The 21236-nt window shown below is 41.7% G+C and overlaps 1 protein-coding gene across 3 annotated transcripts in view; it reads left to right on the forward strand.

The window, feature by feature from the left end:
- The first annotated feature begins 3020 nt into the window (after positions 1-3020).
- Positions 3021-21236, forward strand: part of LOC115051646 (poly [ADP-ribose] polymerase tankyrase-1-like) — a 71045-nt gene continuing 52829 nt past the window's right edge. For all 3 annotated transcript variants that reach the window (XM_029515168.1, XM_029515170.1, XM_029515169.1), the window contains exons 1-4: positions 3021-3510; positions 4571-4686; positions 5750-5858; positions 10914-11009. In XM_029515168.1, coding sequence (XP_029371028.1) covers positions 3036-3510; positions 4571-4686; positions 5750-5858; positions 10914-11009 — 796 coding nt within the window. In that variant the 5' untranslated portion in view covers positions 3021-3035. The remainder of the gene's footprint in view (positions 3511-4570; positions 4687-5749; positions 5859-10913; positions 11010-21236) is intronic.

Genomic DNA, 21236 nt, shown 5'->3' on the forward strand with positions numbered 1-21236 from the left:
ACAGCCACAGCGGCTGGTTTTAAAAACAAGTCCGACTGAAACCTGCCGCTGGGCGGGGCTTCAGTCTCACCTGTCCGCCTGTAAAGAGGACAGGGGGGAGTTTCGACCAGCTCTTATCGTGCAAAAGAAAAAGAGGAGTCTGTATCACCAACCTGCTCAAAATTCAAAATGAGCAGCATGAGGTCAATTCCAACTTTTGGTTGGTTCACTTCACCCTAAACTTTTTAATCGCACGAATTTAACGCTTTATTTTAGGATGCTATTTAGCCTGCTGCTACCACACAAACCAGACAAAATGCCTGGCCATCTCCCCGCTGTTTGTAATGGATCATAATTATTAGATAAACGGGAATAAAATAACATAATTCAAACACGCCCTGGCAGACCACAGCATATTTGGGTATTCAGCAAAGAAACTTTTCAGTTGGCCTACACGAAGAGCCAAGAGATTGTATTGAATAAATAGTGAAGGTTGGCTGGAGGCAAGGCTGGAATTAATGCAATCAAACTATAACAGTCTTCTCTCATTAAAGACACCCTTACTGGAACCTCGGCTCCAGAAAACAAGCAGTGGTAGCTCCCACACTGAGGGACAGAACTGGTCTCTAATTTTGAGCGGTGCATTACAACCAGAGATTTGAATAAAAACACCATCGCTGTCTGGGAACCATATTTGGCAAGAATGTTGTTCTGCAGGAACCTCCAGTTCAAATACCTCTCTGCTTTTTGTCTTGCTCTCTTCCTGTCCTCCCTCACACTCTGTATCTAGATTTGCATATTTGTCTTTTTGGCTTTGTGCCTCTGTTTTGTTGTGTCTCTCTTTTTTCACTTTAATCCTTTTCCAGAGGGTTCCTCTCAAAACAGTAATGGGGTCACAAATGCTAATTATATCTCTTTGGAGGTTGACGTTCTTAGTGCTCAATCTTTTAAACACGAATTGTTCTCATGACATGAACCCTGAAAGCAGCATCACAGGGAGACAGGCAACTCCCCATCAGCTTCATCAACCACACAGGAAAGAGGTGACATTTCTGATGAAACTTGCTGTACATCCACTGATGACTTGTGCTCAGTTTCTAGTGGTCATTGTTCACCAACAGCTTTTTACTCTACCGTGACAAGCTTTATGAATTTATCAAAAACAGGAACTCCGCTGCCTTTTGCTTGAAAAACTAACAAATAATGTAAATTTCCCAGTGAGACGTTGTGTTTATGCCATTTGTGTAGCATATCGACAAAACCATATGCGGTTTTGTTCATGGCACCTCGTGGCCAGGATTGAGCTTTGGCACAGAAAGAAAAATCACAAGAAATATGACGGGCATGTGAACTATCCAACCAAACAGACCTGTGCATACTTATCTCTTGACACGACAGTCGTTTTTTTTATTACATTTACAAGCTGAGCCATTGTTGCAGCAAGTGTGAAGTGTTATTAGTGCTATCAACAACAGTGTCATCTATGAAAGTTTGTACATGACTCATTTTTAAGGTATCACACCAGCACAAGGTTTCTCGTCACAATGACTAGAAGATTTTTTTTTTTTAATTATTATTCATCACATGGACAAAAATAGATTTCTGTAACTTATCCTAAGCTTCTTGAAAAATTGAACTTTTATTTCACACTTTTTTGTGAGTAACAACAATACTTGGCATGGTTTGCTTTTGAATATAATTTTGACATTATTCTAGACTGTTTGGAGAATCATTGCATAATGCAATAATATAATTGGTAGGTTTGACTGATGGGAACAAACACGTAAATACCAACAACACACTGTTATAGATGTGACAGGTTCTCTCTATTGAACAGTGTAAAAGTGTAAACTGTGTTCATCGTATGAGATTTAACTTTCCTTTAAATCATGTATTTCAACCAGAGGCATTTGCCGTTATCTTTGGTCATACTTTAAATTCATGAAGAACATAAATGTAAAACTTAAAAACTTAACCTCTCGGTGGTAATGGCAGTGATGTTGGATTTGTAGTGCACACACACACACACAAACAGAAATGGGGCTATACACATGGGCTCCCTACCAAATGTTCAAAGACATTGAATCCGCAAGTCATTTTCGGAACATGGCACACATGACCAAGGCGGCACGGTGGCACAGTGGTTTGCAGACCTGCATCGTTTAAGTTCGGAGTTCAAATCCTGAGGTCTCTCTGTGTCAAATGCATCCACAGTTTGTGCCTATATGGATCCAGACGCGGCTACTTCCTTTCGTCCAAGGATATGAACATCAGACATTTCATAAGAGGCTACCTACCTGTCAGGCCTGTGATGGACTGCGGATCTGCTGGCTGCAGTGTTAACTCCAAACATTGATCTCCACTAGATGGCAGCCTTGTTTTATGAAGTCCTACTCACATCAGTCACCTCCGGCTAAAATTATTATTCACATTAAAATGAATATTCATTGTCTGTCGCTGCTGTACGCCCAGATTAGTCTTTTTTTTTGTGCATTTAAATGCAGACATAGAGCCAGAGCTGTGATGCAAGGGCTGAAGTGCACATCCTACAACTCCCAAACACAGTTTCTTTTGTTCTGCCTAATACTAAATCTGTCCTGGACAAAATATTGCATTTCACAGATATTTCACAGACAGCACAAACGCGCAAACCGTGAATGCCATACGTGGGATCTTGGTTAAACACAACTCAAGTGATCCTCAGTTATTGATGTGTGGGGAAAAAAAAATACATGGTTTAATTTGAGGGCCAACGTGATGAATCGATACATCCGATTCTTCTTTTAAAATAGAATAAAGATGATAAAAACAACCTTTAACTTCCCTCGTTTTAACACGTGTTTTGTAATATTACATATTATTATTGTTATTCCTGGAGGGAACATTTTCAAAGATTTTTGTGTGATTTTTTTTTTTTTTTTTTTTTTTTTGGTAATGGATGAATGGACTGTATGTTATTGAACCCTTCCCGGTGATCCGGAGCGGAAGTGTGTTTTCCTGGACAGGAAACTGTCAGCAGTGTGTTTGTTGCTAGTGGGGACTGTTGTGTTGTGAAAATGGCGACGCCTCGTCGCTCCTCTCAGCAGCAACAGCCGAGCTCCCTGCTGTCCTCCCCGCCCCGCGGCTCCTCGGTCCCGGCCGCCAGCCCTCCCGGCTCTCCGCCGGCGGCCCCGGACGATGCCGCCCCTCTCCCCCGCGGAGCGGCGATGGAGAACGCGGCTGACGGCGAGGCAGCCCCGGCCTCTCCCACCGCCTCCTCCCCGGCTCTGGCCCTCGGCAGCAGCGGCAGCAGCGGCTCCAGCAGCAGCGCCAGCTCCCCGACCACCACCGAGGGGAGCGGGACCAGCTCCGGATCCACGCCCGACTCCGGGAGCGGTAACCCGGGTGGCGGCGTGAACGGGGCTTTCAGGGAGCTGTTCGAAGCCTGCAGGAACGGGGACGTTTCCAGGGTGAAAAAACTGGTGGATGCGGTGAACGTGAACGCCAAAGACATGGCAGGACGCAAATCGACACCCCTGCATTTCGCTGCAGGTAACCACAACGAAAATCCGCTCCCAAACAAACAGCGGCCTCAGAGGCGGACTGTTTGTTCAGCTGGACGGAGCAGAGAGCAGCTCCGACAGCTCCAACACTCCCACAAGTCCTCAGCAAAGATCCAACCAACACAGACACACTTCCTCACCCCGTCATCCTGCTGGATCCACTTTCCTCATCCCTTACACTGATTCGAAGCAGATATCCGTTTGTTTTACCTGTTAAAGCAATTTCCTGTTGAATCTTGCCATCTGTTCCATTTTGACCGTCATAAAACACCACTGGATGGGAAGATGACTCACATTTTGCTGATGGGAAGCTTAGAAATTAGAATAAAAAAAAACACGAAAAACATAAATTGGTAATATGTTTAAAAGAAGGCCTGGGTTGAGTAGCAGTGGTGTTTTAGTGCAGTTGTCGTTTCCTCAAGCTGATTTGTTTGTGTGCGCATATATATGCACACACAACATACTCATTTACAAATAAGGACTACCAAGGGCCTAAAGGCATCCAGGAAATTCACATGTTGTGTCCAGATAATGTTGAAAATCATAACCCATCGAAATGGAGTGTTGGCAATTTTTACCACAAGCCAAGTGTAGAGAAGATTTGAATGAATGGAGCAAGTTTATTGAAATTATATATGAAAGTGATTTTATTCACCTCACTTCCTGTGTTTCAGACCATGCACCATGCAGCAGTTTGAACAAAAGCAGATTCTCACGAGTCCCAGGATGCGTTTGCAATGAGGACACAACATTCTTGACATGTACAGGACTTTCCCAAACAGCTGCTACAATACAAGAGCTTGTAAAAAGGAAAGGCCCCAGACAGAAAAAAGAATAATAAGGTTGATTCTTAAATCAGAAGAATAAAAGTTGTGTTAAGCTAGGAACATCCTAAAAAAAAAAAAACCCACATGATCATAGGTATTGTCATAGATCATAGACAGGAGCTCATGTTGAATGTTATTTATTTATTTATTTTTTTGCTCTTTTGGCTTCATAGTTGATCTGCTGCTTTTATCAGCATTCACCTCTCCCTGCTCTTGTCTCAGGTTTTGGGCGGAGAGATGTGGTGGACCACTTACTTCAGACAGGTGCTAATGTCCATGCCCGGGACGACGGGGGTCTGATCCCTCTTCACAACGCCTGCTCGTTTGGTCACTCTGAGGTGAGGCTTAACGTGGGAACTTTCCATTGTTTTTGTTTGTTGATTTTCTCATTTATATTCACAGGATGGATCGATTGTCACTGTCCAAACATTTAAATGCACTCGCTTTTCTGTAGGCTGTAGTGCGCACAGTCAGCCCTAAAAGATCACATTGTGAAAAAAACCAGATCACCCATTTTCACCACTGTTGTAATATTCTGGTCGTTCCACCACTCAGTTTCTGACGTTACTTTGACGTAACAGTGTGAGAGATGTGCTGTGCTAATGCAGCTGTATAATCACAGGGATGATTAACATCGTGAACAGAGTAAAAACCCTCTCTAAACTGAAACCAATCACTTAGCAACTACAATGCTCAACCCCTGAAAGTTACTCTCATGTCTGCCCCCCCCCCAAGTGAAATTTGAACACTTTGACACAAATGTGTCGAGGATAGCAGTAGAAAGTTAGGTCTCACACTGCAGAAAGTTGCCTGCTGGAAAACGGACGATGGGACCTTTCAGGTTTGAAATGAGGCGCTGCCTGAAGTAAAAAGGCTATCTGGGTGAAAAAAGCAGTTCTGGTAAATGAGGCTAAAATGTTGTGTGCCTGACATGGGTCAGTCCCCGTGCTGTATTGATGTCAATTTGTTTTGATCAAGGACTAACATATGTCCACAGCCTTAAATGATAAAGAATTTACCTAGAAAGCTTAAACTAGTTCTCAGCTACTTTATATTTACTGTTTAGCCATATCTGCATTTTTAAAATGAGGAATCTGGCTTGTGGAGTGCGGCCAAACTGGCAACATTGACCACTAAAACTTCTTAACTTTTGTTAATAAAAAAAAAAAAAAGTTTTTTTGTTTTTTTTTATGTAAAACTGAAATCATTACCATTTTGGTTGCTCTATAAATAATGTTGGCATTGACATGTAGTTTTCACCAATCTAACCAATGTGACCTTGGTGACATTGTTATTGCTTGATCCAGGTCCTCCAGAAAACTACGTTCATTAGAAAACGACCAGGAACATTTTTGATCAGTAGAGAGTAAATGCAGATGTTTTGTCCATGCCTGTTGTCAGGTGGTGTCCTTACTGCTGTGCCAGGGGGCCGACCCCAATGCTCGTGACAACTGGAACTACACACCGCTGCATGAAGCTGCCATCAAGGGCAAAATAGACGTTTGTATAGGTAAGCAGAGAAACTCATGCACTGTTGATCTTGATCTTGCGGGCGAAGCAAATGTGTGCCATGCATGTATGAAGTGTCATTATTATCCACCTGATTTGCAGTCTATCGGGCATTTGAGGTCTCACTTCATCTTTTGTCAGTAGGAGTGAGTGTGTTCTCTACCCAGAGCAGAAGCAGAAAACATTGATCTTCTGTATGCAATAAAAGTCAATGATTTGTTCTCAGTGTTGCTAAATATAAATATTGTTTGCGATCATGGTGGTAATGATGCAGCAAGATTTTAGATATTAAATAAGATAAGATAAAGTTTTTGTTTGTTGGTAACTTTGTTTTAAACACCTCCACTTCCAAACCCTCTGAAAGCCCCAAACCCTGGAGTTCTATATAATAGCAAAGTAATTTTAGAAACCATAACAAACCACCCACTGACTCTTTCCTATTATTTCCCATTAAGCATAAAGCAGCAAATAACCTGTAAATGGCAATTACTGTGTTACTGCTTATTCTTAAGCCCACACTGGGGACAAAAGAGCATTGCTTTTTTTTTTTTGGTCCCACAATATCTGTGGTCCCCTAATTTAAAAAAAAAAAAAAAAAAAAAAAAAGTGAGCTAACAACACAGGCTCAGAACATTAGCAGCAGCAGCAGCAGCTAGTCTTTAATGGTGAACTGAAGCATAGAGAGAGGCTGGAGGAAAATCAAGACACAGACAGGATGCATGTCGGCGTGAAAACTGTCTGAGCAGTCAGTCGTAGGCTCATCTTTGTGATCTTCGTGGAAATGCATTGCCCTGAATGAGTGACGATAATAAAAGACTGCAATGATGGTCTGCGTTACCTTGCTTTGGAGTGCTGACAGTGATGAGGATGAAAAGTTGCATCAGTGCTTTTTAGTACTACATTACCTGCCTCAGACTGTCTGGGCCGTGAGTGACTGCATAGCAGCAGCGGCAGGGGGGCTTTGTGTTGCTCCAATGATCACCAACTTCATCTTGTTGTCAAGGCTTGAGCCAGTTATTGATTTATCTGTGATTATAAATGACACTCAAACGGAGATAAAATAACTTACCTTTGTCGTCGTAGCTGCGTGATGTGCATAAATAGATTTTTGCCTTAATTCGTTCAGGCTCGCTGTTGATTCACAATCTAAAGCAGCGCTTAACATTACAAGCATTTGAGAAGAACACTTCAGAAATAAAGGAGGAAATCTACACATATCACATGCTTAACTTTATACTTAGGCACAGCAGGACACAAAGTAGCACAATACAGAGAGGAATTAATTCAGAATATGTGATGACACGCTGCGTTACAACCACTTCGGAAACATGTCGAGGTTCATAAATTCATTCATGACGCTGGCTTTAACAGCCCTTACTGCTGTATGTGAAACAAGCTCTTCCCATAGGTTTGCTTTTAGCTCCCCACTTCCTTGTTTTAACCTTTGAATGGAAGAACCACTTGTAGGAAAAGGTTTCTTTTGAAGTTGCACATAAAAGAGGTTGAAGATAATTTCACCAATTCTTTCATATCTTTTCACAAAAGTTTCAGACCTGTTCTGTGTAGAAAGTCTGTCTCTCTCTACAAAGGAAAGGCATTGTTTGGAAATGAACAATAATACATGTTACTGGAATTTAATATCACTAATCACTAATCACTACTCTACTTACAAGCATTCAGAGATATGAGCAGACAGAATCACAAGTTAAAATTGTGTTTTGGATTGCTCCCCTTGCTGACCATGAGCTCAAACCTTGAGTTACACAGCCTGGCTTTAGGAAGGGCAGTAGTGAAGTAACCTCACCTATAGAAACGTGACAAAATATTAAGCATCCTCAACGTTCACTTTTTCATCTTCGCAAATCTTTTATACAGAAATCAGAGTCAACGATGCAGTTAATCTCGATTTAACCGGGGGACATAATGATTTGCTTTGAGGGGCTGGATGTCCGCATTCAGCTCCTCAGCAGATGTGTGTGTGCACGTGTTAAGTTTTAAAACACTTGCCCAAGTCCAGTGCCCAAACATTTCAGGTAAAGCAAAACCACTTAGACAAGTTCAAAAACTTAATCGCAACTTAACTCTGCTTTCTCTGGAAAGAACCAGAGAAGGAAAAGCTGACTTTGCTGCATTCCTGTATTTGTTTTGCAGACTCAACTGCAACGTTACCAACAAATCAAAGCATGTAAACAGAATTCAGGCAACCTCCAGTGGCCTGACTGTTTGCAGACTGTCATCCTGCCAGGTTGGATTAGATTCGGGAGTTCGAATCAACCTTGATTTGACTCTGACTGCAACTCTGGCCCCTTCCCTGGTGTTCAGACAGTTTGAGTAATAATAATAATAAAAAAGGTCATTCAACAGACCTACATCTCCTTCAAGTTTAAGGTCTGGAGAAATCTCATCAACAGTTTGGGGATTTTAGAAGATCTTGAAAATCCTAAATCAGCCATATGATAGGATGTGAGCTTGAAAAACCACCACCATAAATTGCACAGAGCTCACTGTAATTTTATGGCTTATTGATTTGATCGATTTGATTTAAACGTATGCCATGATTTGTTCTTCAATTCCACATCTGAACAGTGAACGAGCAGTCAGCTTCTTTGTTGATTTGTTATCAGACGTTCATTGTCATCGTTTTTTGATTCTTCATCCTCTGGATCAATGAAATGTCAGGAAAAAAATTAAAAACTGCCATCATCATTTGCCTTTTCCAAATATATCCATCATCCCTAAATTATACTATATTAAAGCAAAATCTGGTTTTACATTTGACAGTATGGAAACAGGAGATTTTTATTCTGTATGTACAACTTATGAATATGTTAAAACAGTTGAAGCACCACACGGCACATTTGCCTTATCAGTTTTAGGTGTTTCATTCATACTGTATATTCGTTGCAAGAATTTCAATTTTACAAACTGAGCGAAGGCAAATGCTCTGCGGCTTTTACCAACAGTGACAGCACAGGACAGAAGATTTCCTTATCTTTATTTTGAAAGGCGGAGCCTCGACTTTTGCAAAATCAGAGCCCGAAGCCCTTTGCTGACATATAAAAAACAAAACAAAACCATAGACCACATACGATCCATGCTCATTCCTGCTCACATCTGTGAAGCAGCTGCAGGAAAGGTTAAGGCTGCCAACAATGCACCTGCCTGCTGTTTGACTGCCGCTCTAGAAAGAGAGTGTGTGAGCATGTTTCCCCCACCACACACACACTTGCACACTTAAAAGCTAAATCTCAGCGTGAGTTCAGAGTTCATCACTTTTTTTTTATTACTAGTGATTTACTGATCGCAGAAAGTGAGAAGAAAGCTGTTGCATATCTGACATTGTCCTGAAAACTAATCCCCTCCAAAAAGGGATTTGGTTTTTTGCAGAAGGATTTTGCAGGTATTACAGACAAGCTGTGCCTATTAAATACAAAACTGGAATCACAAAAATAGAAGTTGATGGTTGCACATGACTCAGACACTAGATTTGAGGATTTTGAACTTTGTTTATCTGCAAATTCGCAAGTTTGTGCTTCTCTGTGGTCGTGCATCTCTCTCTGCCTTACTTTGGGCATATCCTTATTCTCAAGCTGTTTGGCATCACTGTGGCGTGTGTGTGTGTGTGTGTGTGTGTGTGCGTGCGTGTGCATGCATGTGCGTGTGTGCGCGTGCGCGCGTTTGGGGTGTTGGTGCATAGCCAAATCATATTTTTGTTGAGGCATGAGGGGGTGACTAAAGTCTGTGTCAGGCTGGCAGACACACACACACACACACACACACACACACGTGCATACGTGCACAAATCATTGCACACATGCCTGGTTGTCTTCTCTTCTTCTCTGCTGGGCTTCAGTAGGGCAGTTTGAAACGAGTCAAAGGACATGTGCAGCGGATGCTGCCCACCAATCACAGTAGCGAGAAGGGAGATAAAGAGGGAGGCAGAGGGAGAGGAGTGACTTTAGTGCCCTGAAAAAGGCTCATTTACAACAAAACACTGAAGACGGGCTGAGTTTGTAATTCAGCTCATACCTGGTTGGCAGTCGCATGACTGTTCTCTTCCTTTCCTTCTGTTTTTCGCTTTCGCCTCTCTTCTCTTCGCCTCTCTTCTCTTCGCTTCTCTTCTCTTCGCCTCTCTTCTCTTCGCCTCTCTTCTCTTCGCTTCTCTTCTCTTCGCCTCTCTTCTCTTCGCCTCTCTTCTCTTCGCTTCTCTTCTCTTCGCCTCTCTTCTCTTCCCTGTTTCTTCTTCCTTCTGCTCTAGCTCTTTCACACAAACACTCATGTTTTGCTCTCCCTCCCCTTTTTTCAACCTCTCCCATCCTTTCTGAATCTCACCACCCTCCTCCTCCTCCCTCCCCCCTCCCCCCTTCCCACCATCCTGTTCATCCCATCCCTCCTCTCCTCACTCATCTTGCTCTCCGCTGCATCGCTCAGTCAGTTGGAGAGGCGAGAGTCTCTCCGCTCGTACTGCCTGCCTGCTCCCTCGCTGCTGTTGCTTCTGCCTGCCGGATTAGCTGTAGCTCCTCATCTCTCCCATCTCCACTCGCTGCTGTTTGCTTTCTCAGGTTTACCAAAGCCTTCCCCTCACTCCGTCCATGGAAATGTGATGTGTTTTGTGGCTGGTCACGTAGCCCTTTTGTAAGGTCCTCTGTCTCTCTCGCGGTGTGGTCTTGCGCTGCCTCTCACTGCGCTTGTTGTGACATGTCTGTTTACATCAGCAGCATGGCTCGCAGGGCAGGGGCAGCCAGGGGCAGCCGAGGGAGCAGCGCTAGCAACAGAGGAGGAGCAGCTGGAGGAGGAGAGACATGTGAAGCAGGACTTGGAGAAGGGCTGCTAGGAGAGCCAGGAGACAGAACCAGAGGAGGAGGAACAGGGGGGATAGCGGAGGAGGAAGTGAGAGAAAGAGGTCCTGGAAGAGCAGTTTATGAAGCTGGATGTGGTTCAGTGGCAGCAGCAGCGGGAGGAGGAGCGGGAGGACTGGGAGGAGGTGTGTGTCGGGGTGTTTGTATGTCAGTCCAGGAGCTCAGCTACTGTCTGTGTCTGCCCTGTTGTTGTACAGTGTTACTGCAGCATGGAGCCGACCCCAACATCCGCAACACCGACGGCAAGTCCGCCCTGGACCTGGCTGAACCCTCCACCAAGGCTGTTCTCACAGGTCAGTGTCCTGCTGGCGTGTGTGTCCATCTAAGAGTCAACCACATCAACACTGTCAGTGTGTCTTTAAGCTTGACTATCTATAGCCTATATGCTGTTACAGTTTGCCTCTTCTTTATATCTGTTCTCCTGTTTCCTAAAAGGCTGCACATTTTCACTTCTGTCATCACAATCACTTTTTTAACCTCAACTTTCAAAGAGACATTTATTTACTTGCGTTTGGTGAAGGCTGCGGCCACTATCCACCTTTTATTTATTATTATTTTTTTTCCCCCCTTTCCATCCTTCACCTTCTTATGTTGCAAGGCTGCTCTGCTTGTGTGCTCAATACGCTTGTTATTCAGTCCGCTCATCCAAGGCCGGACACACATTGGTCACTACATGACATTTCCTTCGCTCTGCTCCTTTCCAAGGCTGTAATCAACGCTCAGAAGTGTTTTGGGCACTTTCCTTTCCCTTCTTTCTCTTTTTTTTTTTTTGACAGCTCTTTTGGCTGACGTTGCACTCAATTGATCAGTCGGTTATTGTTCTTCTTTGCTTTATTTTTGCTCCTCTTTCCTTCCTGTCCTGTCGTTTCTCTCTGACAAACAAAAGAATAGTCTAAGTAGTGCCACAGCAGACCTTTTCTCATCTGACTGATCTGCAATACAGCCAAACGACAAATTCAAAACATAGTTGAATTATTATTATCATTGTTATTATTATTATTATTATTATTATTATTATTATCTAGTTTGATACTAGTTGAAAAATGGCACACCTAATCCGTTGGCCACTGTGGCTTCATGAGAGTCAGTTGAAAGCCATGTTCATCATCATCATCATCGTCTGATTAACCGCGGAGGGATTTTCAAGACTAGTACTTGAAATTGTATCCAACACTTTGCAGTCCACAAGTTCCCTATCAAAAAAACTGCAGGGAAAAAAAGCATAAAAGATTTATTAAAATAAAGAAAGAAACAGGAGAGAGCTGGAGTGGTCAAATGGGGCATTGGGACAGTAAAAGTTTACATTGAAACTCAGACTAATTTACTGGTTAAACGCAGCAGGACTCATTACACCTATTCAGTGTTGGAGGAGCTACCGGGACACAGTTACAGCCTTTAAATGAGGAGCTAATTAAAAATATATGCCTTTTGAATTAATTATTTTTCTTTTTTTTTGCAGTCCTCCTTCATCAGACAGGGAAACCTTTTTCCGGGTTTCTTTCTTGATTTGTTTTATGTTTCACATCTTCTGTCTTAGACCTTCCTCATGCTATATTGCACATATAGAGTATGAGTTGTGGGAGTTTTTCTGTTTAGATGGGGAAGGTTTAAACATGTAGTTCTTATGGAACTAAATTACTCTTACTTTACTTTAATAATATATTATTTTTAATATTTCTATGTTCACTGTCTCTTACTTTCTCTTTCTCTCTGGGAATTGATGCTGGCTCTAAATCAGTTTTTCGCACCACCACTTGTGTGTATACGCTGCGTTACATCATCAGTTCCACTTCTTTTGCCTCTGTGGTAAATGAGATAAACCTCAAGATACCAGGAGTCCAGTGTCAAAACTCGGGTAGGAATTTACTCCCGACCACACTGTAGAAAAACTACTGTCGTTGCCAGCTGGAACTAAAATGAGCTTGTTCAGTGTCAAGATTATTGGACATTTCTGCACGCACTGCAGTTAGCCTCTTCACCCCCATTCAATATCAACCATGATACAAGTTTTACAGTGTTCTCAAGTTCAATTTATAAGCAGTATGACCAAAGGATTTAGCACAAGAGTAATGCAATTGCCAGATAGAAGATAGAACGTGATTTATAGAAATCAAATATTGGGTATTTAATCACGTGTGAGTGTGCATGGGACTAGTGTAAACAGGAAACTCACTCAGACTGCACCAAATACAGAGCAGCTTTGTAGTTTCTTGGCACAGTCCAATTTGATAACAGGGGAGGGGTTGGACAGGATTGGATTGGGTGGGGATGTGACAAGAGAGGTGAAGACACACCTTGATGTGAAAACTGTGTGAGATTCATTACTGTAGCTTTTCCTGTTGATTTGACCAGTTTAGGCTAAAGCTGCAAGGAAGGAATTCATTATTGATTTTGGTTATCGATCCTGTTCTCTTACCATTCCTGATCTGTTTTCTCTGTGGAAAAAGTATGTTATCAGCGTTAACACAGCTGTTTTTGAATACAGCGTCTCAATATAGACTGTGGCCTGAGAACAATCTGTCATCGTTTAGAATGAATGTTCCAATAGCTGGCAAGTTTCCATCGTGGATGAATGTCCATAAATCCATGTAGACGCCACAGAAAAGCTGTTTACAGCTTCAACGCTTCTGTGACAATCATCAATTTTTTTTCTTCTTCTCCAGTATTAAAGTAATCCTAGGATATTTTCATGTACACCCATGGTTAGACTGCAAACAGAAAACTAATAGCTAATAGCCCATTTGCTATACTTTGATGGTTCCATTTTCCTAAAATCAAAATAAATTTTTACTTAGGAAAAATAATCGAGTTGTCTGTATTTTGTTGGACTGGTCCTGCAATATTAGACTTTAATTACCTCAGTTTCACTCCATCTATGCAGCACTAATGTGTGAAAAAATGAGAATCAGAAATAATTTATTAATCCGCAAAGGACATTCCATTAAAAAAAAAATCTATAATTTAAACCATTAACAAGACACAAGCTCTAAAGCCGTTTTTGGCACTTTGTTGAAACCTGCGAGGAGCTGTGAGAGATTAGTTTTGGGGTGCAGTTCAGTTCAAGGCAGGTATTTCCCAGCTAAGGGAAGCCTTAACCACAAACAGTGAAATAAATTTTGATCAACAGTTTACTCTACAAATCTCAACCCTGTATAAGTAAGAGGCGATTTGGTCTGAAAAGGTGTTTTAATTTACATTAAATGGGGTAATTATACCCATTTTTATACAGCAGACAGTTAAACCTTTCTGAACAAGGAAAGCAAAGGTATAAGCAGAAACATTAGTAATAGCCTATGTCCATTAAGGTGATTCATAGGGCCATGTTGGTGAGCTAACATGCACAATACAGGGACCTTGGAGCCGTATCGCCCCACGGATGTGTGACAAATACCCATTAGATCGTCGCAAAATGGTACAAACAGAGCTTAAAACGTCCAGGATGAGAGTGAGTGCTCATTGTGTTGCTCTGCTGCGGCGTGAGCAGATGGGTGTGTTTTGAAATTTTAATGAAAAAGACAACGATACAACATTTAAAAGAACAGCATCTGCTGTTTCCACGGGTAATGCATTCAGGTGAAAATACGCGGTTCACAGAGACTAGTCGATCCATAACGCGGGCACTACAATTCTCCACTCCATCATCTCCTGCAGTGTTTGTTCTGTGCTATGAGGATCAGAAATTAAAAATTCACTGTATCTTGTTAGTAACATGAATTATGCTTAGGCTGACACCAATTACCTGAAATATTTATCACCCCATTGTCTGTTCACCTAGTGCAAGCCTGGAGCTCTGCCAGTGTCTCTGGTAATGCAGTGGTCGTATCAAGGGTTTTATTATTGCCTGGTTAGGTTTTGGTAAAGGCGGAATTGAATAGTGTGGATATGAGCATATAATGATTATGGATGTCTGTATATTTGTAGCCTCTGCATGCAGTTCTAGTGTGGCACAGTGCGTTAGCCTTCTCCTCCTGGTCCTATATGTTCTGTGTTGATGATTTAGAAGGTCTGCTCTTTTCCTCATCTCTGCTGCAGGCCAGCACAACTTCTAGCTTCGGTCTGGTGTGATGGAAGTTTATATTGACCCATAAATTAGCTCTACGGCTCTATAACATCCAATAAACTGGTCCCTGAAATGACTCTCTCTCCTGTTAGCTGGCGATGCGACAAGGAAAGCTGGAGAAAACTCTTCTTAAATAAACCAGTTTCAAACGTCTGCCTCACTGATCCTACAAATGGATTATAGTGTTTTTGGATATTTTGCTGTCCAGGTGATGGTGAACATATGTAAAAATCCACCGAGGGCAGATCAGTGTTGACTACAGGTTTATTTTACTCACCTCACTCAGCTGCTAACCAGAGAGACCTCTTATCAACACAATTATGGAACCTGGCAGATTGTTGGTGTACTCTTATCACACACACGAGACGCCGCTATTCACACCACACCAGGGGGCAGACTCACATGCACAATTGTACTTCCCACGTAGTGAATTGGAGGACAAAAGCCTGGGCGGTGTGACCAGAGGTACAAAAAAAGAAAACCCTGGTATGGATGGTGGATTGAGCAGATTATGCTTTTGCATTGACACAATGACTGGCTTCATCATTTACAGCCCATCCAGACCTGGATGTATGGTTTTACTTGCCAGAATCTGCCTTTGCAGGTTCAGTCATCACAACGTATAAACAGTTCAGACAATTAGAAATATAAATATATCAAAGCTAGAAGAAAATACAAGCGGTAAGCTCTCTTTTATGCTGTGTGGTGTAATAGCGCAGAGTAGCAAGTTAATTATATTGTTCCTTATCAGGTTAGGAAGGAGGGCATGGCCAGATTTGCTATGAGATTAGTCTATCATTTAATGGTCAGTGGCCCCGAGGGGTGAATTTGGACGGTCTGTGGTGCAGAACGTTTATCAGGTGTTGGAGCGAGGCTGGTACGTTTACACCTAATTTATGGTCCTGCGTCGGGAGTTGAGGAACGCTAGATAAATTTGCATTTGTGATCAAGCAAAGTCGTTTTCAGTACAGCCTTGAGGCGCCGCTCTCTGTCATTAACTGAATGAGAATGTAAATTTTGGGAAGCTTATATAATCAATTATGCACAACCTGCTCACGTAGAGGTGTTGTTTTGATGGGCAAAGGATTTAGCTGTTTTTTTTTTTTTTTTAAACCACTGCACAGGAGAGACAGCAGACCGATTCATTAATGTCAGCTTCAGAGCTGAATGGACTTTTGCTAACATAAATGCCCTTAAGGTGTCGTTCAGACTAGACCAAGTAATCTTCAACTTTTCATGTTAAAGTTCATCTTTTTTCTATAAGATTGGTATTGTGTACACCATTATGTTATATCTAGACTCTTAAATTTTGCCAGCTGCTTTTACTCACAGGAATTCTCTTACTCTTACTCTGGGATCTTTAGTCAAAAGGAAATGAATTACAATAATGAAACAAGGCACCTTTGCAATGCCCCTACCTAATTACTGATGCCAACTTGTCACAGAGCCATGTTTATTTACTAGGAAATCTGTGTAGCCATTATATAAACATACCCAACTGGTTTTGATCTAAGTTGCTTTCGATCTTCTCTTGAAAGTCACTGCGTGAATGCACTGTTGACTTTGTATTCCCATGAAGTGTTAGCCAAAAGGGCCAAATCCTATACACATACACACCATTCTGTCCCACACATATATTTAAATCGAACCAGTGGTCACAAGCACATATCTGAGAGGTAATGTGCTTTGTACTGGGCCTGTTGACTTTCCAAATCCTCAGTTATGAGTAATAATCCACATTGTCACAACAGCCAACGGAGGTTTCTGAAAAATCCCTGCAGATAAGCAATGGAGAGATAAGTTAGGAAACAAAACGACCACCACTAAGATTTTCCTTTACATCTGTCTTTCCTGTCGTTGGTGATTGATCTTCCTCTGGCTAGGAAGCAGTGATTAGGGCACTTTCATCAAGTTGTATCTGCCCTTGACAACTCTTTCTCCCTCATCCCTCCATCGTCTGCTTTCCTCACTCATCAATTATAGTGTTGTTTAATGAGCTTGCAATTACAGCATGTACTCCATTCACCCCTCATCCTTAGACCAGCCTCTTCCCTTTGACATCTCATCTATAGTCCTTGTCCTCTTTTGTCCCCTGCTGCCTCTCACTCGTCTCAAGCTTTAGACCAATCAGACGCATCATCTTTTCCCCTCCAACATTTGTCATCTCTCCTCACTTGAAAAGTCTCTCTGCTTCACCCTCTTATAATCTCTGACAGTAACGTAACTGTGGTGTTCCATCAGTCCATGAAGTACGAGATGTTGTGTCTTCACACATCTTGGGTAACCATGAAAAATGGTCACTAAAATGCATTTAATATTGTCACAGGTCACAGTCACTGTTCAACATCGCTGCTCTCCAGGAAGGAGGCTGTTTCTCCACAAAATTTCAGCTTGAAACATAAGCTCTTTGTAACATCTCTGTTGGAGGTGATTTATGTGTTAATCTCCCTGAGACTGCTTTAATTTTCTCTGATTTTAAACTCATTGTTGACATCGTTTGCATCTTTGATGCTGCGCTTTCACAGCTTTGTTTGTGCTACTCCTAAAAAGAAAGAAAGAAAAAAAAATGTGTTCAGAATTTTCTCTTTATCGCTCTCTCTCTTTCTCCCCATATATGTGGTTGTTTGAGTGTGCCATCTGGGCTCTTTCTAAGATAAATAGCTGTAGAAGAAGGAGCTTTATGCTTTAGATTCTGTTACTTGAGCCTCAGGCTACAGGACACAAAGAGTGACAGGTGTGTGGGTTTGAACTCTGTGCCACTGAGAGGGCTTGACTAAACAGTATGCTTATTGCGCAAAGGTGAAGCTGCCCCAAGCAAATGTTTGGCATCTTTGCTTCACACACACACACACACACACATATATATATAAACATAATGTTGCAGTCTATTTCAAGTGTGAAAAGTTTAATAATAAAAAAAAAAGTGGTTCATCAACAGAAACGATGCTGCTTCTTTGACAGGGAGTTAAGTATGTGACAAAGGTGTGGAAAACTGTTTAAATGGTGCATCTCTTAGATCTCTGTCAACTGCTAATTAAACAGAAACGTCTGTTATTTTACTATGGAGTCGGAACAGGCTCATAATTAATGAATCCATGAATGCACATGCTTCGTTTTGTAGTTGTATTTCGGACTTCACAAATGTAACTTTGAAGCACACTATCAATCAAATTTCTGTTTCCGATTGACATATTCATCAACCAATCAGGTGTGTTTATCAGCTTAGTTCGTCAGCTTTATAAGCCAAGCCGGTGACGTTGGTTTACCTGCAACGTCATATCAGTCTCAAAATTAAACGTACAGATTTCGTAAATGCACATTCAGCATGTGTGCCTCAAAATTACATTTGTGAACTCATGAGAGTCTTTAGCATAGCACAGTTTATAAAGAGGAAAGGAAAAGAACTGACATAAGACAGAGAGTGAGAAACAGAGTCCATTAGCTGCTATTAATTACCTCTGATTGGTATTCACTGACTAGCTGCTTCTCAGCCCCAGAGAGATCAATTCTTTAGTCTGAACCTCGGTCAACATGCACACTCCAAGCACATACTTGCTGCTTCCTCTGGGCTCTACACACACAAATTGTGCCTCTGCTCTATGAAAGGTCTTATTTTTGCAGAGAACCTTTGACATTCTCAGCAAAAATAAGCATCATATTTGAGCACTGAGATGGCACACGCAAGCACACTAACATCAGGACAACATGCCATAAATCATCATCATTTCTCTTTGCTTTAGGTCCATGTATCCACCAGGCAGAGAGACAGGCACCAAGGCAACCCTTCCCTTAAATGAAAAACTGCTGAATCTCCTCCTTTTAATTGCCCTTATCTATCTGAGAAAAAGCTTATTTTCACGTCAGTTAAAATAAATTTGAATGTGAGTGCCAGCGTTAGTCTGTTTCGCAGCAGGGGAGTTCTTTCAAGATTGCTGCTGTAAACTGGTGTTAACAGAACAACATGGAACGTTTTGCTGATTCATCTGATCCATAAAATCAGAACCACCTCCAGTGCCACTCTAACAGCAATCGGATTGCATTCTCTTTGATGCACACACACGTGTTCAGCACGGGTCAGAAAGTCCAAGGCAATATCTTTGTGACCTTTTACTAGACTGCGGGTGAGTAAAGATCCAGGATTCCCTCTATTGTTCCCAGATAGTTGACCAGAGGAAATAGGATATATGAAGCATAGAAATCCATAGAAGCTACTGAGAGCAGATGAAGAACATTTCTAAGTGGCTGTATATAAATTGATAAATGTGAGTTAAACTCACTCCTTTTCTCCTCCATTATCATTCTTTGATGAATCCTATTACTTTGACTAAAGGAACAACCCAGTTGCCGTGCAGAAATCAATTCTCATCTCATGAATTCTGCAAAGCACATTTGAACGTTTACAGCATTAGATGCTAATCAGTTTCCTGAACCGTGTAGGGTAAACATTTATCTTACTTAAATCACAGGGGTTGGCCACACAGTTGGATTTTAAACTTGGAGCTCAAGTACTGACTGAAGTAGAACTTGACTTCAGAGGTTCTTGAGGCTTTTTTTTTTTTTTTTTTTTTTAATGGAAGGACTTTGAGACAGCGGGACCTTAGACACAAACTTATTAAGGGCCGCCTCTACTTTCTCCACTGAAGCAAAACACCCAGACGGAATGAGACATTGCCAAGTCATTTGCAGCTGTTTTATGGTTTATAGTCATTTTGCATATCTCTGTCAGTTTCATTGTTTTGTGTGCTCTGGGGAGCTGTTTTTCATCTCTTGTGGTTGTTTTGTCTTTCGAAGTCCCTTTGTGATCTTTTGCATCTTTCTGTAACATTTTGCTGCTCATTATGGAAATTTGCTTCACTCTGTGGTCACCTTGTGTCTCTGTGGTACTTTTGCTTTAGTTTCTGGACAGTCTCTGTTGTCTTTTGATTTACTTGTGAAAAAGAGACCCCTGGTTCTTTGGACAGTCATTATCCATGTCAATAAAGGCTCTGTTTTAACGATCCTAAGTCCACATTATCAAGCGTATTCCCAGATCACTTTGTCTATTTTAACAGCAAAAAAACAAAAACTGCTGCACCAGAATTAAAAGGGTTGTATTTAAGTCACAGAATTAACCATGGTTTTTGGCATAACATACAATGAATCAGACAGAGTACCATTCCCTCTAAAAGCCAGGTGTGCTTGCATGTTGACAGGTTGTTAGTCAATTTGTATTAGTGGTGAGTTGATCACATAGTGAGACTGATAAGTGAGTACGCAGCAGCTCTGCGTAAATCAATGTGCCGCACTGGCCTCTGCCAAGAAGTAATGGCACAAATCACAACATTACACATTATGATTCGTACAAATAAATTATTGGCTCATTACGGAACAAATTTAGTCCTAAGTGATAAGTTGTAAACAGTGAGGCGCTCCCGCCTTGTGTGGCGACAGGCTGCTGTGCTATGTGCTTCCGCAGGAGAATATTACTCTCTTGACGACGCATCCTTAAAATGATGGTGAAATACTGCTAGGACAAGGTTTTCGCTGGCCAGTCATGCAATCACTTTTCACTGTCTCAAGATAGCAATTTGAGAAAAATGCACCTGAACACTCAACAACAACAACATCTCATTGAAAACCAACATACCCATGAGTGCTTAGGTGTAATTAAGTTGCGGATTAGCCAAGGCACTGCTATTGTGTGTAAGATCAGGCCTATGGTATAACAACCCCCTACAATCCTTTTGAACCTCCATTTTCAATATGTAGCGCTGAAGCTTTAGTATGGAAAACTTGATGAGGCTAATTAAAAAAAAAAAATACAAAAAAATGCTGAACTTAACAATTTTGAGTTTTTAGTCAAGAATCTCGCCCTTTTGTCTTGTCATAGTTAGCTTTTCATCCTCAGGAATGAGTTACAGACACCAATAATAGGCTGTCACCAATGAAGAAACTGTGGCGGGCGGGATGTGCCGAAATGAGAGGGACAGAAAAAAAATTAATCCACTCAGAATAAAATGCCTTTTAGTCATATTTTTACGGTATCCCTGTCGTCTTGTCATAACCGGAACTGTTACTAATCAGACAGGTTTTCACCCACTGGAATCAATTAAGACTTGTGTCCATCCGGCCCTAGATTTGCTTTAGGGGGGCATTTGTCCCTATCCTGCTTTTTCTGTGTGACTAATATAAAAGAAAATGTGATGCACAGAAATTGTGAATGTTTCATAAAAAAAAAAAAATAAATTAAAAATGCTGAGTGTTGAAGATGTTCTATCAGCGAGCACTTCTATCTTTTATTGTAAATAAAGAGAAAAAGAAATTGTTGCTTTGAAGAGAGGTCTGTGGTGGGCAGGCAGCTTTAACATAGCAGAAAATTAGCCGGCGTGCTCTTGCAGAGCCTTGCGGGAAATGAGTAGAGGTTTAAGCAACCAAGGGAGGGTTTGTGGAGGCTGGGAGATGCAGAGAAAGTCAAATGAGG

Source organism: Echeneis naucrates, chromosome 12 (genome assembly GCF_900963305.1).
Source record: "Echeneis naucrates chromosome 12, fEcheNa1.1, whole genome shotgun sequence".
Taxonomy (NCBI): Eukaryota; Metazoa; Chordata; class Actinopteri; order Carangiformes; family Echeneidae; genus Echeneis; species Echeneis naucrates.